Genomic DNA, 15,400 nt, shown 5'->3' with positions numbered 1-15,400 from the left:
TCAATAGATAATACTAGGAAAAACCCGAAACAGCCAATCTGCACCTCGCGCACTCCCTGACTTCTCAGTTCCCCTCTCCCACAAAGCCATTCTGCAAAGTGTGACACCCTGTTCCCTTACCTGAATATCCTCTAGCTCCATAACTCGAATGACGAAGCCTTTAAGCTGCTGCAGCCTCACCAGAGCAAGACGGAGCTTATCGCTGATCATCGTGGTTTTTCCGAGGACGTCGGGCCAGTACCTTTGACATTTGACCTTTTCTCCTTCTACTTCCTGGGTCATCATGGCGACGAGAGTGCAGTTCTGCTCCCAAGCCATTTGCCAGAAGTCCGCCACTGTGGTGGGGAGGGGTCCTTGGCAAGCAATATAAACATATTCCTTACTCCCCACCAGCATCCGGATAAAACTGGCATTGATGTAGCCACCTTCGGCCCCCAGGGGTACCCTTGTGGTGTCGTCTGCAATTCCAAAAACAGAGGAACCAGGAATTTAAAAGGTGTTTTATCATTGCTGCTCTTACTGCTGCTGCTATGACATCTATTAGGGGATGCGGGTGGCGCTGTGGGTTAAACCACAGAGCCTAGGACTTGCCGATCAGAAGGTCGACAGTTCGAATCCCCGCAACGGGGTGAGCTCCCGTTGCTCGGTCCCTGCTCCTGCCAACCTAGCAGTTCAAAAGTACGTCAAAAGTGCAAGTAGATAAACAGGTACTGCTCAGGCGGGAAGGTCAATGGCATTTCCTTGCGCTGCTCTGGTTTGCCAGAAGCGGCTTAGTCATGCTGGCCACATGACCCGGAAACTGTACACCAGCTCCCTCGGCCAATAAAGCGAGATGAGCGCCGCAACTCCAGAGTCGGTCACGACTGGACCTAATTGTTTCCTGCTTGGACCTAATTGTTTCCTGCTTGGCAGGGGGTTGGACTCGATGGCCCTTGTGGTCTCTTCCAACTCTATGATTCTATTCTATTCTATGATTCTAATGGTCAGGGGTCCCTTTACCTTTATGGCATCTATTTGCATGAAGTTTTAGGAAGTTCAACAGAATAGGACTCTGTTCACAAGAGTCTACAATCTTTAATTTGACACGGGGGCAGGGGGGAACAACAGGGGAGGGAGGTGTAAACATGGGAAGAATAATTATTTCAGTTACATATACATAGGCTTAGTCACAGTACAGAGACTAGTGAGCAATGGCAAAGGTTCACAGCATAATCTCAAACACATGAAATCACATTATTTCATAGCTTCTTCAAAATGCCTTGGCACAGCTGTGGATGCAATGCTTAAAAATGTAGGAAAGCAGGTGTGCAAGTTCCTTCCTAGTGTAGTCCAAAAGGCATGTGCATCTTCTCAGCAGTGAGGGCTCGAACTCCAAATATGGAGAGAGGTCACTTAATAGCAATGTTGTCCCCCCTTGGGGGCAACTCCCATCTCTTGCGGGGATGCAATTAGTGCCAGCACCGTCCGTTAAGAGTTTGGGTGTAATCTTCGATACCTCCCTCTCTATGGAGGCGCAGATTACAGCTATAACAAAGGCGGCATTTTTCCATCTCCGCCAAGCTAAGCAGTTGGCCCCTTATCTCTCTCGCCCTGACCTAGCCACTGTGATCCATGCGACGGTCACCTCCAGACTGGATTATTGTAACTCGCTCTACGTGGGGCTGCCCTTGAGACTGACCCAGAAACTCCAGCGGGTGCAGAATGCCGCGGCGAGACTCCTTATGGGGTCTTCGCTGCGAGATCACATTCATCCGGTGCTGTACCAGCTGCACTGGCTCCCGGTGGAGTACAGGATCAGGTTTAAGGTGCTGGTTTTAACCTTTAAAGCCCTATACGGCCTAGGACCCTCGTACCTACGGGACCGCCTCTCCTGGTATGCCCCACAGAGAAACCTACGGTCTGCAAATAATAACATCCTCAAGGTCCCAGGCCTCAGAGAGGTTAGGCTGGCCTCAACTAGAGCCAGGGCCTTCTCGGCTGCGGCTCCAACCTGGTGGAATGCTCTGTCACAAGAGACTAGGGCCCTGCGGGACCTGACATCTTTCCGCAGGGCCTGCAAGACAGAGTTGTTCCGCCAGGCCTTTGGTCAGGGCGCAGCCTGACTCCCTCCTCTGGCAACCTGCACAGAATTTTGCTTAATCGGTTGCCATCAATCTGATTTTAACTAATTTTTATAATGAAATATTTTTAGAATGTATGATTATTTGATTGTTTATTTGATTGTTGTTAGCCGCCCTGAGCCCGGCTCAGCTGGGGAGGGCGGGATATAAATAAAATTTATTATTATTATTATTATTATTATTATGCATGAAAACTGCACACTCAAGTCAGATTCACACACCTGCTTTCTCCTCTTCTCTGTCAGTTCAGAAGCTGCCTCCTAGATGCGAGTCAGAATAAAGTGCATTGGGGAAATGGTGAAGAACGATGTAAGAAATGGCTTGCAAGCTCAAGCCAAAGGTCAGCTCTACTGAATCCTGCACTCTTGTCTCCAACAATAGCTAACTGGACAGCCCTTGGAAGCTCTCAAATGGGGCTTGATAGAGAGTACCAGCCCCTGTTGGCTTGGCCCCAGCCAAATACACCACATGCAGAAAAACCAACATTTTTCAAGTACACCTCTGCAGTTCCTTATTAGTAACTTGAGGCTATAGTCCTTCAGGAAGTACCTTAAGAAGCTTCCTAGGAGGTGGCTTCAGATCTTGGATCTCTTGAATTTGAAGCTCGTTATTTTGATGAGGATTTTCATACATTTCGTGCATAAGAGGCCAATGATCCTAACACCACTTCATACAAGCAGGAATCACATCCCAGAAAATAAACGTCTCAATATACTGTAACCTATAACACCGTACTGCTTTCTATTGGGAAATTTGATGGAGCTCTGCATTTCTGGAACTTGCCTCTCCCACTAAGTATTTCTTGGGAAATTAATATAGAGGGTGAGCAACAGAACAGTGGGAAAGTGTGTAAACTCTGCCCAAGCAGAACGGACACTGGGTAAAGGTTAGTGGATGCAGCGTGATAACCAGGACAGGATACTAAATTATTTGCTGTACTGCCCGTGCATGTGTCACAGTGACCTAGCCTTATGTTTTCTTTGGGAGTCCTTTTCTTAAAGGGGGCATTGGCTCAAGTGAGATCTTTTAAATATATCTGAATATAGTGGCACATATTAACTGCTCTCAGGAAATAGGCTGCATGGGATTCAGTCTCAAGTGAGTTTACTCGGCACTTACGGTGTCAAACAGAACGCCGTTACCACCCAAACACCTAATACTAGGCACGCAGGGCTTGCATTCCAGGGGCAAACTGGATATAATGAGGGCAGCAATATTTCTCGTTCACATAGCTGCCTTGGTACGTCCCGCAGAATTGTTGTCTTGGTGCTTAAACACAGCTTTCCAATTTGGCACTTCTCCAGCCTTAGAGAAGCTTTCTTAATTCAAAATACCACCCCCCAACACCCCAGCCGATATCAAACTACGGCTCTTGAAAGTGACCAAGCAGATTGCGACCCACTGAGCCACCGTCCTCTATGGATGAGAAAAAGTGGGGGGGGGGGGGAGAAAGGGTACCAAACCCCAAGCAGGAAGTGAAACGAGATATTTATGCAGGGCTGGTATACAGTGGCACCTCGGGTTACATGCGCTTCAGGTTACAGACTCCGCTAACCCAGAAATAGTACCTCGGGTTAAGAACTTTGCTTCAGGGTGAGAACAGAAATTGTGCTCCGGTGGCACAGCGACAGCAGGAGGCCCCATTAGCTAAAGTGGTGCTTCAGATTAAGAACAGTTTCAGGTTAAGAACGGACCTCCGGAACGAATAAAGTACTTAACCTGAGGTACCACTGTACCGTGTTTTAGCTGGCTGGGTAACCATTTTGGCATGCCTGCCACTGATCCGAGGCCCACATGCCGCAAAGGAGCCACCCTCCTCACTCACTTTATCCCTTCATCCTCAGTTCACCAAATCCCACCTTGGGGAACCCTCCATCGCACCTCTATTGACACAATCAATACAGATTATCTCCTAGCATAGAGAATTCACACGCAGTTACCAAGCTGAGGGAAACCCTTCAGGAAAGGATAAAGAGACAAATTAAACTACAAATGGACTTTCGGAAATCAGGACTTACAAGGCAGTATGTTCTTATATCTATTCTTCTTCCTGTTTTCCTTTGTTTGGCCCACCAAACACTGATCCAAAGGCTTTAGGTCTTGAAGATTCTGTAATGAGACGTGTAGTTGACTAACATCATTTAACAATACATGTACATGAATTTTTATTTTTTTAAAAAACTACCAGACTGAACCAGGGTTAAAGTATGTGTAAGCAGATTAGTTTTTATGGTGTACGTGGAAGAAAACATGTAAGAATGTAGGGGAATAAAACAAAAACAAACCACCTGAGTTTTCGGAGGGGAAATGTCCACTAAAAATCAGAGGTGAGTGAGCAGACCTGTTTGCATTCCCATGTTATCTCCTCTCATATTCCGAGAAGAGACATGACAGCTGTCCCTCAGGGGCTGTCACATGGAAGATGGAGAAAGCCTGAACCAATGGCTTCAGGTTACAAGAAAGGCGATTCCTCCTAAACCTCAGGAAGAACTTTCTGACGCTAAGAGCTGTTTGACAGTGGGAAAGTCTCCCCAGGGAGGTTGTGGGTTCTCCTGAACAGGAGGTTTCTAAGCAGATTGGGTGGCCATCTGTCATGGATGCTTTAGTTGAGATTCTTGCCTTGCAGCGGGATGGACTTGCGAACCCTTTGGGGTCCCTTCCAACTCTTAGGATTGTGCCCACAGAGCAAGAGAGTGTACACTCACCTCAATCTCTTTTGAAGGGATGCCTTGTTCCAATAGGCCTCGCAGCATCCGGATAGTTGACTTCAATTTGGACCCTGTATATCTGCCCGAAGGAAGGACTTGGACGATCGGAAGTGCGGCAAGCTCTTCGTCGGTGACTAAAGGGCAATCTGGCACGGGAAGGAGATGGGATTTATGAGCGCCTATAAAAATCCACCTAAATCCAGTCTTATGCTGCCACCCCATGAAATATGGCAGCAGTTGCCTGCCTGGCAGCACGTGCCACTTTCAAGTTGTCAGCGGCTGATGAAAACATATCATGATTATTGCTTTTGTAAAGGCTCCCCGTAAATAACTTGGGTGGTAAACAACCCCCCGTTTCTCATTATCCCTCCATGCTTGGTGCTTCAAAGGTTGCTACCGACAGCGCTTTTCTCAGATTTTTGTGAACGTCGGCTCAAATTTAACAGAAAATAATAAATAACCATCTGCATTGTTAGCGTTCCTTGCACAATGAGTACACTGCAGACCCTTTATGCCAGGCAAATTCGCTGCGTTTTGCAGACAAGGTAGATTGGTTTGTAAGCCGTAGTCTTACAGCTCAAACATTGGTGCCGAGCGGTTGCGGGGCAGTTCTTGAAGAGACAAGCACATCGTGTTTTAAAATCACATGTTTTACCCCAAAGGTTCCCAAGAACCGTGTTTGCGAAGAGTGCTGTGGGAGCTGAGCTCCAGTTTCCAGGATTCTTTGGGGGTAGCTATGTATTTTATTTTAATTAATTAATTAATTAATTAATTAAATTTCTATACTGCCCCTTCATCCGAAGGTCACAGCGCGGTTCGCAATATAAAAAACACAAAAAATACATACCATGATAACAAACAAAAACAATAACCCCTCCCAGTTTAAAAGGCTATAGATTGTTTAATTAGTCAAAGGCCTGGGAGATTAGCGGTTAGATTACTGCAACATATTATATGTGGGGCTGCCTTGAAAGACAGTTTGGAAACTTCAGCAGGTGCAGAGATTCAGCAGCCAGAGTTGCTCTCCGGAGTAAGATGTCTTGAGTATGTAGCACAATCCTGGCCTACTGCACTGGCTGCCAAACAGTTTCTGGGCCCAATTCAAAGTGCTAGTTTTGACCTATAAAGCCTTAAACAGCTCAGGACCGCCTCTCACCATATGAACCATCCCAGACCCAGTGGTCATCATGTGAGGCCTTTCTTTGTGTTCCTCCTCCACAAGAGGTCTGGAGGGTGTCAACACGAGAACGGACCTTTTCTGTAAGGTAAAAGTAAAGGGACCCCTGACCGTTAGGTTCATTCGCGGATGACGCTGGGGTTGCGGCACTCATCTCGCTTTACTGGCGAACCAGAGCTGTGCATGGAAACGCCATTTATCTTCCCGCTGGAGCGGTACCTATTTATCTACTTGCACTGTGTGCTTTTGAACTGCTAGGTTGGCAGGAGCAGGGACCAAGCAACGGGAGCTCACCCCGTCGCAGGGATTCGAACCGCCAACCTTCTGATCGGCAAGTCCTAGGCTCTGTGGTTTAGACCACAGCACCATGCGCGTCCCCTGCCTTTTCTGTGGTGGCTCCCTATTTGTGGAATGCTCTCCCTAAGGAAGCCTGCCTGTTGCCAAGCGAAAATGTTTTTCTATAACTAGGCCTTCTGCTGATTGAACATTCCATGGCCTTTTAAATGTGTTTGTGGGAAGGGGGGCAAGTTATTGGTTTGTTGTTGCTTTATTATGTACTTTATGTTCTCATTTTGTATTTTTACGTTGCGAACCATCCTGTGATCTTCAGAGGAATTGTGGTATACAAATTTAATTAATCATCATAACAACAACAACCCACTTTTTAAAGAAAGCCAGGTCTTTGTGATTAGGGAAGTGATAGGGTAAGTGTGGGGTGACTGAATGATTGACAGAAAGACTTAAACACCCAGCAAGGACATCGCTGTTCTATAACCGCCCCGTATAAGAGTCAGAATAATTGTTTAATAAAGATGGGACAAAATCTAACCTCTGTATAAACTACGTGGAAGCAAATCAGAATGAATACTGAATAAACAGGTAATCTGAAGAAGACCAAAAACATTGCGAATTGGCCCCTCTCTCTTTGATTGCTTACCTTTAACAGACTGCTGCTGGTTTATTGATTCAATCGGTAACTCGTCACTTCCCCAGGTAATCTCGTCGTCGTCTCCCTGACCCGCCAGAGGTCGTTGGGGTAATCTTAAAAATACAAACGTTTCCTTAAAAAGACCCAAAACTGTGTCCGCATTCCCCCACCACAAAGGACAAAAAATTATCTTGAGAAACAAAACGTTCCAAGCAATGGAAGCTCAAATGAAAGTAGGAATTACCAACTTAATTAGATTATTTATGCCAATTCTTAGTATGATTCATGTGAGGAAGGTAGTTTCCATTTGCGTTTTTATGGCCATCTTATTCGACATTCTACGAGGGCACAGAAAACGAAGCATAATCTGCAGACGGCAAAGGAAGCCTGACCTTCACGGCATGCCACATGAAATATGGAATGGAACATGGAAACATGTGCCCATTATATCCGGCCCCACCAGCATGATACACTGGGTGGCTTCCCACAAAGAATTCTAGGAACTGCAGCTTGTTAAGGCTTCTTCTGAGAGTTGTTAGAAGACCTGTCTACCCCCACACAGTGCTAAAATTTCCAGAGTTTCCTGGGGAGAGGAACTCATCATTAAGCCACTCTGAGAACTGTAGCTCTGTGAGAGGAATAGGGTTCTCCTAACACCTTTCAGAAAAAGGGATGTGGGTGGCGCTGTGGGTTAAACCACAGAGCCTAGGACTTGCTGATCAGAAGGTCGGCGGTTCGAATCCCCGCGACAGGGTGAGCTCCCGTTGCTTGGTCCCTGCTCCTGCCAACCTAGCAATTCGAAAGCACGTCAAAGTGCAAGTAGATAAATAGGTACTGCTCCGGCGGGAAGGTAAACGGCGTTTCCGTGCGCTGCTCTGGTTCGCCAGAAGCGGCTTAGTCATGCTGGCCACATGACCTGGAAGCTGTACGCCGGCTCCCTCAGCCAATAAAGCGAGATGAGCACCGCAACCCCAGAGTTGGCCACAAATGGACCTAAGGGTCAGGGGTCCCTTTACCTTTACCTAACACCTTTCAGAAACCTTAACTAACTACAGTTCCCATGAGCCTTTGGGGGATGCCATGCGTGTTTATAAAGTGGTATGATGCTGCTTTAAATGCACAATGCAGATGGAGCCCAAGCTGTTGGGCTCCATGCAACAGCAAGAAACACCAATTATCACACGGTATTTTTATTTCAATTTTTTGAGCTGTCAAAACCAGTAAATATGAGCCAAATTAAGGAGGACTGGCCTTGTGTATATCTCCATTTTTTTAAAAAACTCACCTTTCAGAAATCCTTTTGTTATTACAATACTCTTCACAGCCATTTATTTGGGGTGGCTAAGGAGAAAAACAGAACAAGACCATTTGTAAAACAAATTATAATTACATAGCGGGGAACTAGCAAGGTAGAAAACTTTTATGTAAAAAATTCTGCGCCTTATTCTATTCCGTTCTTTTCTTTTCGATGGGAGAATATAGAATAGTGTCACCTCTTTCTTTTTGCTGCCTACAGCCACCATTTTGTGCTGACAACCACAACATCCGCCAAAGACGCTGATAGTTTCTATAATACTTAAAAACACTATGTGAATTGCCAGGCAGTCAATATTTTGGATGGCTTTCAATCACACATCAGCAGATTAGGTTGCACAATTTTAATCATTTATATTTTCTTTTTAAAGCTGCCCTTTACCGTAAGGTCCCGGGGGGAGGTAAAATATACAATTATGAAAACAAATAAAACAATTACAGACAAAGCAAAAGTAAAAAAGTGAAAACTATCAAAAATAGCTGCATATATACAACAATTCCACATATAAAACCAGTGCAATTTTTAAATAAAAAAAATCCTGCTACCATATTTATTTTACCTCTGGGAAATCGTCAGGCAACGATGACCCATCACAGTCTGTGTCTTCTGATTTCTCTTCTGCAAGTTTCCCATTTGCCTCTACAGGGAGAGAAACATGGCGTCAAAAAATAAGAAAAAACCCACACAAATGATCAGGACTGATAGGCTTTAATCACTCACTAAATGCAAGCGTGTGCCACTATTTAACAAAACCTCATGAAGGCTAGGGCTGTGGGGAAGGGGAGGGGGCTGCTGGAGATTTCCCCCGTTGAACATCTGCCTGCCACACAACTAATACAAGACACAGGAGACCTGCCAGAAAAAAAGAAGAATTCCTTACTACATCCATGGGGCTAACTTGGAAAAGGTCCAGCTGCTGCTCCTTAAATGCTTAGCTATCCGAATAGTATTGCCAAGCACAATAATTAAGGGTAGGGAACAACTATCAGCAGCTGAAACACAGACACTAAAGGAACCACTTATTTCTTCAGCAAATCGTTTGAAGGGAAATAATCTATCAACTTTGGTGAAGGGATCTATTTCTGACTTTCTTATTTCTGAGCCTTTTATACTTTCATTATGCTTCGTTAGTTTTTCTGTTTGTTTGCTGTCACCAGATGTTGGCCTGAGCGCGTGCGCGCGCACACACACACACACACACACAAGCACTCAGACACCTATGTGACGTTAACATATGAGAGTGCTGGAGGTGAAATAGTTAAACAGGTTACCCAATCAGAACCCAGGGGGGTGGAGTCAGAGGGACTATAAAACCAGCTCTTGGAGGGGCAAAGGGAGGAGTTCGTTGGGAGTTGGGTGGTTGGTTGGAGTGGGAGTGAATTGGGAGAGTCTGTGGGTAGGTGGAGTTAGTGTAGCGAAATAAGCTGAGTCAGGAACAGTTAGGAGCTAGGAAGACAAGTAAATATCTGAGAGGTGGTTTAGTGAGTGAGAGCAGGTAGTGGAAGTTATAGGTCTGGATAGGCACCCCATGATTGTAATTGACTGATTCCATTTATGAAACCACACGCTTGTTAAACTGCAATAAATAAACAGAAGTTTATATTCCAGTTTAACCCTGACTGGACTCAGTATTGTCCCAGGTAGGGCCTGGGTGGTGGCAGCGAGAAATAAAGTGGTGGCACAGGGATCAATAGACAGTGAAATGTCCAGGGACCCTGTGTGATCGCCACAACTTCTTCCTCCTAGCCTGCTCCCTCAGACCATTCATCATCGTCCCACCACCAATCCCCTGGCTCCGAGCCTTCTTCCCCTGGGGGTTTCCTTGGGGGTTCCCCAGCTGGTGCCTCCCACCAGTCCTCTGCATCTGGCCAGTCCATGACTCATCATCACAACTGAGGCACCACCACCAAAAAGCCCCTTCTCTCAAGGAAAAAAAATGTTGCTCACACAAACTCACACAAACATTTCAAATACACAACACACCGGTGTTTATTTTCCAAGATACCCTGAAATGGAAGTCTCCAGCTTTGAGCCTGAAACTACATCAGACAGAACTCTGCAACTGTTAAAGATCAACGATTTTGCCAACGGTTAAGCAATGCTTATCAGCAACGTCTGGCTGAGAAAGCTTCCCTGGAAGTTAATGAGCATGCAGACTGAATTAGCACTAACAAGGCATTTGCATCACAGATAGCGACGACCTAGTAAGAAATGAGTTGCAGGCCTAATAAAATTCAATCTTGTGAAGTACATCAACTCTGGAACCGTCTCTTATTAGTGGGATTTTTTTCACTGATGGCTCACTTGACTGTACCTGGCAGGTGGTTCCCAGATGCGGCGTTACTACGGTTTAGCAGGTTCTGGGCTTCTTCATCTACAACATCTAAAAGGTACTGAATGACTTCGTTGTGATCGTCCACATCGTAAGAATCATCGTCTTGCACCTCTGCTTTAAATAAAACAATGTCACATAGCTGTTGCTGCCAGGGAGAAGAAAATGAGGAACATGTGGAATTGCAAAGCCCTGCTCCCCTTGCTGAAAGGCAATAAAATTTTTAGATAATCTCTTCTTTGTTTCTTAGCGCTAGGTAATCCTTGAAAAAGAAGCAAGCAGACTAAATCTCCCTTCCCCTTCCTTGGAAAAGAAGGAAATCATTATAGGACTGTGTGATCTACGCAGGTTTACTTAGCTACCATTGCTTGCGTTCATCTAATTTACCCTTGTCTCTGTTTCTCCATGTTTCTCATACCCTTCCTCTGGTGTAATCTGGAAATCTACCGTATTTTTCACTCTATAAGACGCACCAGACCACAAGACGCACCTAGTTTTTGGAGGATGAAAACAAGAAAAAAAATATTCTGAATCTCAGAAGCCAGAACAAGAAGAGGGATCGCTGCGCAGTGAAAACAGCGATCCCTCTTGCTGTTCTGGCTTCTGGGATAGCTGCGCAGCCCGCATTCGCTCCATAAGACACACACACATTTCCCCTTACCTTTTAGGAGGGAAAAAGAGAGTCTTATAGAGCAAAAAATATGGTATATCGAAAGCTCCTTGAGGAAGAGGCCTGTTCACAGCAAAACACCACAGCACTTTGGGTGGTAAACCCATTGAAAATCATGGACCTAACTTAGCCATACTGATTAAGTTCAACGGGTCAATGCTAAGTAAGACTTGAATAGCATCCAAATAAATGTACAGTTCTAACAACATTATTGTTCAAAAACAATATACTGAAGCCGGACAATACAACCTAGAATACTTAGGCACAGCACCCTCATTCATTTTACTGTTTCAGTGCACTCCTGAAAGCTTTTGTAAGAGATACAAAATCGTCCCACTCTGTCATCCTTACCTGAGTTGTTACTGTAGCTGGAAAAATCAGAGGCCTGACTACTAACGTCTTTAGATACGGTGACATTCCCTGGCCCTTTTGGATAGTGGTAGTTGTTCATTTCACCATTAACCTAACAAAACCAAGAATCATAAATCAGTTTTCTCTTTAAGCACTGCTGGCAATATGGGTTTAGGTGTTTTGGCCCCACGATTCAGGGAAGTATGCAGCTCGCTGCTGGAGCACAAGCGTAGCTCACAGAAGGCCCAAAATTCAACCCCTGTCATCGTCTAACTAGGTATGACATGGTTCAGACAGCGCCAAACCATGGTTTGGCATTACATGAAGCAACCTTTCTCCAATCACATGTGCCATTTCCCACCCTGACTTGCTGACTGACCAATTTAAAATGGTTTGCTATTAACATCTGAACTAGGCAAACTGTGATTCGTACAAACCATAGCCTATATCCACAAACCAGAATTGGGAACCATGGTTTGATAGTGGTTTCCAGTTCTGGTTTGCAGACAAAACCTGCCTAGTTCAGGTCTAAGAGTCGACTATGGTTTCTCTGTGAATTCAAAAGCAGGGACAGTTCAAGGAAATGAGGGAAGCTGCACTTTTAGGTAACGCTAAACAATGGATTGACTCTGCTTACAGAAAGACAGAGGAAGGAGGCTAGTCTGATATCATCAAACATGCAAATTTTAAATAAACTTTTCCAGACACTTCAAAACTTGACTAATCTAATATTTTTTAAAATTCCAGTAAATGACATTATCTGATTCATGTCTACTTCTGCTTAAATACTGGGTATTTAATATTTGTTAATAAATGAACAGTTAAAAATGCTGGGTGGGAAGGTTTTCTCCCACTGGCAGAAGGAATTTCCTCTGTCAGAAACAGATTTCATCTGCCAGAAGAATCCCCTTTCTTCAAAAGGAAGGAAATCTGCTGGATCCAGCTCCAGCTGTTGACAAGCTGAAGACCATGTGAAGAGCCAAGATCACCACTGATGTAAATTTGCCCTGCGCAATGCTTTCCCCCTTTAAAACACAAACATTTCATTGTGCGGCACAATTCCTCCTGCTGCAGCAACAAGGGGAGAGAGTAACTGTTCTCAGTTACTTACTTTCGGTGCATATGCCTCAGGCCCTATTTCTGCTTTGCCATAGGGGTCTCCAAGTAAATGACCTACGAGAAGAGTGTAGAAATTGCATGATTTGTTATTTTCCAACAAACTAATAGGTTTCAAATTATAACTTGAAATTTAGCCATCTTGCGATTAAAAGTTACAGTGGTGCCTCGCAAGACGAAATTAATTCGTTCCGCGAGTTTTGTTGTCTTGCGATTTTTTTCGTCTTGCGAAGCACAGTGTCAGAAAAGTTTTGGGAAAGCTTCAAAAATCACCAAAGTCTTCAAAAACCTCAAAAAAGGCTACCACACCGCGTGCTATGAGTTGCTCCTCGAAGTCAAGCCGCAACTGTATTAATGGTTTTAAGAAAAAGGAAACAAACTTGCAAGACGTTTCCGTCTTGTGAAGCAAGCCCATAGGGGAAATCGTCTTGCGAAGCAACTCAAAAAACCAAAAACCCTTTCGTCTAGCGAGTTTTCCGTCTTGCGAGGCATTCGTCTTGCGAGGTACCACTGTATTTATCTTTCTTAAATGTACTTTTGAGGATATTGCTGCTGCTGCTATATTATTATTATTATTATTATTTCAATTTAAATACCACCGTTTATCAGAAGATCCCAGTGGTCAGTGTACATCATTAAAAACGCATTACAGAGCATCAATGATAAAAACATAATAAAAATAGAAAGCAAACTGATGGACAGCCTAATAATAAAATAGTCATTATAATAACACTCTTCTCCCCCACATTTTCACAAGTCATAGACTATTTAATAGCCATAGGCTTGGGTAAAGAGGAATGTTTTTGCCTGGTGCCTAAAGACATGTAATGATGGCGCCAGGTGAGCCTCTCTGAGCAGAGCATTCCACAATCAAGGGAGCCACCACAGAAAAGGCCCATTTTCTTGTTGCCACTTTTGAGAAACTATGCACAGCACAATATGAAATCAACTTGTAAAACTGGTATACATTTATGCCCTTACCATTATGCTTTATTGACCTTGGACTTGAGCTATTGGGGCCTTTGGACCTTGGAAACACTGGATGGCCATCCCTGCGAAAATAAGAAACTCTTAAGCACAGTTTGTACAAACATTTCAAAATATACCTGATATCTGTCTGTAGTCTTTGAAGGTGACCCGGAAACTACAACTAATCCAGAATGCAGCAGCTAGACTGGTGACTGGGAGCGGCCGCCGAGACCACATAACACCGGTCTTGAAAGACCTACATTGGCTCCCAGTACGTTTCCGAGCACAATTCAAAGTGTTGGTGCTGACCTTTAAAGCCCTAAACGGCCTCGGTCCAGCATACATGAAGGAGCTTCTCCATCTCCATCATTCTGCCTGGGCACTGAGGTCCAGCACCGAGGGCTTTCTGGCAGTTCCCTCACTGCGAGAAGCCAAGTTACAGGGAACCAGGCAGAGGGCCTTCTCGGTAGTGGCGCCCTCCCCGTGGAACGCCCTCCCACCAGATGTCAAAGAGAACAACAACTACCAGAGTTTTAGAAGACATCTGAAGGCAGCCCTATTTAGGGAAGCTTTTAATGTTTGATGTATTACAGTATTTTTATATTTTTTTGGAAGCCGCCCAGAGTGGCTGGGGAGGCCCAGCCAGATGGGCGGGGTATAAATAATAAATTATTATTATTATTATTATTATTATTAGTCAAGACGTGCAATTCTTCACCACATTATTAACTGGAAAGAGATCTCATGTGATCTCTGTGCTGGATTGACCAAAACTTTCAATATACATGCTTTAATTTGATGGTTCGCTTCTAGTTGCCTCCTTGCCTATGTTCTGGTACATATGCAAATATGAAACTTGGTTATTCTTATTTTCGTTACCCTTTTCTCTTAGCACTTCAAAAAAGGGGCATTGTGTTATGGGGCCTCTGAAACCTGACACAGTATAAGGCCCCAGCCTGTCTTAATCTGAGCCCAATATATTTGTACCGCAGATTCCTGCGTATAAGATGACTTTTTAACCCCGGAAAATCCTCCAAAAAGTTGGGGGTCGTCTTATATGCCGGGTATGGGTCCGCTAGGCAGCAGCAGTGGGCGGCGGGCTCCGCACTGCACCGGGAGGAAGCTGCCCAGCGAAGCCGGCATAGCATCGCTGGGCAGCTTAGCCTGGCATGTTCCTCCTGGCGTGGAGCCCGCCGCCCACTGCTGCTGCTGCGTATAAGAGTGGGCGTATAAGTCGACCCCCCAAATTGGCAGTCTTATACGCCCAGTTGCCTAATATGCCGGAATCTACGGTACATTACTGAAATTAAGCCAACCGGGCTCTTGTCAGGTGCCTGGAAGGAAGACTGCATGTAGGCCACCTTGAGCTGCATCATGGAAGAAAGGCAGGAATAAAGAAAATAAATAGTACAGCATCTAGCCATTCCTAAGAAGTACTGTCAGGGAACTGACATCAGAGCAACAGGAGAAGGAGAGGCTCTCTGATTCTGCAGGGGAAGGTACCAGCACTAGGGGGAGACGCAGCTTGATAGAGGGGGAAGGAAATCAGCGTAACACCAAGGATCCAGGAGAGCAAATGGGAGAAGAGGTGGAAGGGCTCCGGGATTCTTCCTTGGAAGTCAGTGAGGAGAGCACTGGTCCTCCACTGCCCACGCCCTCCCTGTGCAGGAGACTCCCGCGCAATGAGAGGCGGGGACGATTGGGTGTCAAACAG

The 15,400-nt window shown here is 45.1% G+C and overlaps 1 protein-coding gene across 6 annotated transcripts in view; it reads right to left on the bottom strand.

The window, feature by feature from the left end:
- Nucleotides 1-15,400, bottom strand: part of PTPN13 (protein tyrosine phosphatase non-receptor type 13) — a 172,333-nt gene that overhangs the window by 13,160 nt on the left and 143,773 nt on the right. For 3 of the 6 annotated variants that reach the window (XM_082236237.1, XM_082236240.1, XM_082236242.1), the window contains 10 exons: nucleotides 13,699-13,769; nucleotides 12,713-12,774; nucleotides 11,602-11,713; nucleotides 10,558-10,697; nucleotides 8,808-8,885; nucleotides 8,219-8,274; nucleotides 6,943-7,046; nucleotides 4,826-4,974; nucleotides 4,139-4,229; nucleotides 121-458 (listed from right to left, as the gene is read on the bottom strand). In XM_082236237.1, the coding sequence (XP_082092363.1) occupies nucleotides 121-458; nucleotides 4,139-4,229; nucleotides 4,826-4,974; nucleotides 6,943-7,046; nucleotides 8,219-8,274; nucleotides 8,808-8,885; nucleotides 10,558-10,697; nucleotides 11,602-11,713; nucleotides 12,713-12,774; nucleotides 13,699-13,769 (1,201 nt within the window). Of the gene's footprint in view, nucleotides 1-120; nucleotides 459-4,138; nucleotides 4,230-4,825; nucleotides 4,975-6,942; nucleotides 7,047-8,218; nucleotides 8,275-8,807; nucleotides 8,888-10,557; nucleotides 10,698-11,601; nucleotides 11,714-12,712; nucleotides 12,775-13,698; nucleotides 13,770-15,400 lie in introns of all 6 variants that reach the window. The other 3 variants (XM_082236238.1, XM_082236241.1, XM_082236239.1) reach the window with 2 other exon arrangements.

Source organism: Podarcis vaucheri (genome assembly GCF_965113315.1).
Source record: "Podarcis vaucheri genome assembly, chromosome: 9".
Taxonomy (NCBI): Eukaryota; Metazoa; Chordata; class Lepidosauria; order Squamata; family Lacertidae; genus Podarcis; species Podarcis vaucheri.
The sequence above is the reverse complement of the archived record's forward strand: the minus strand, read 5'-3'. Positions and strand labels throughout refer to the sequence as shown.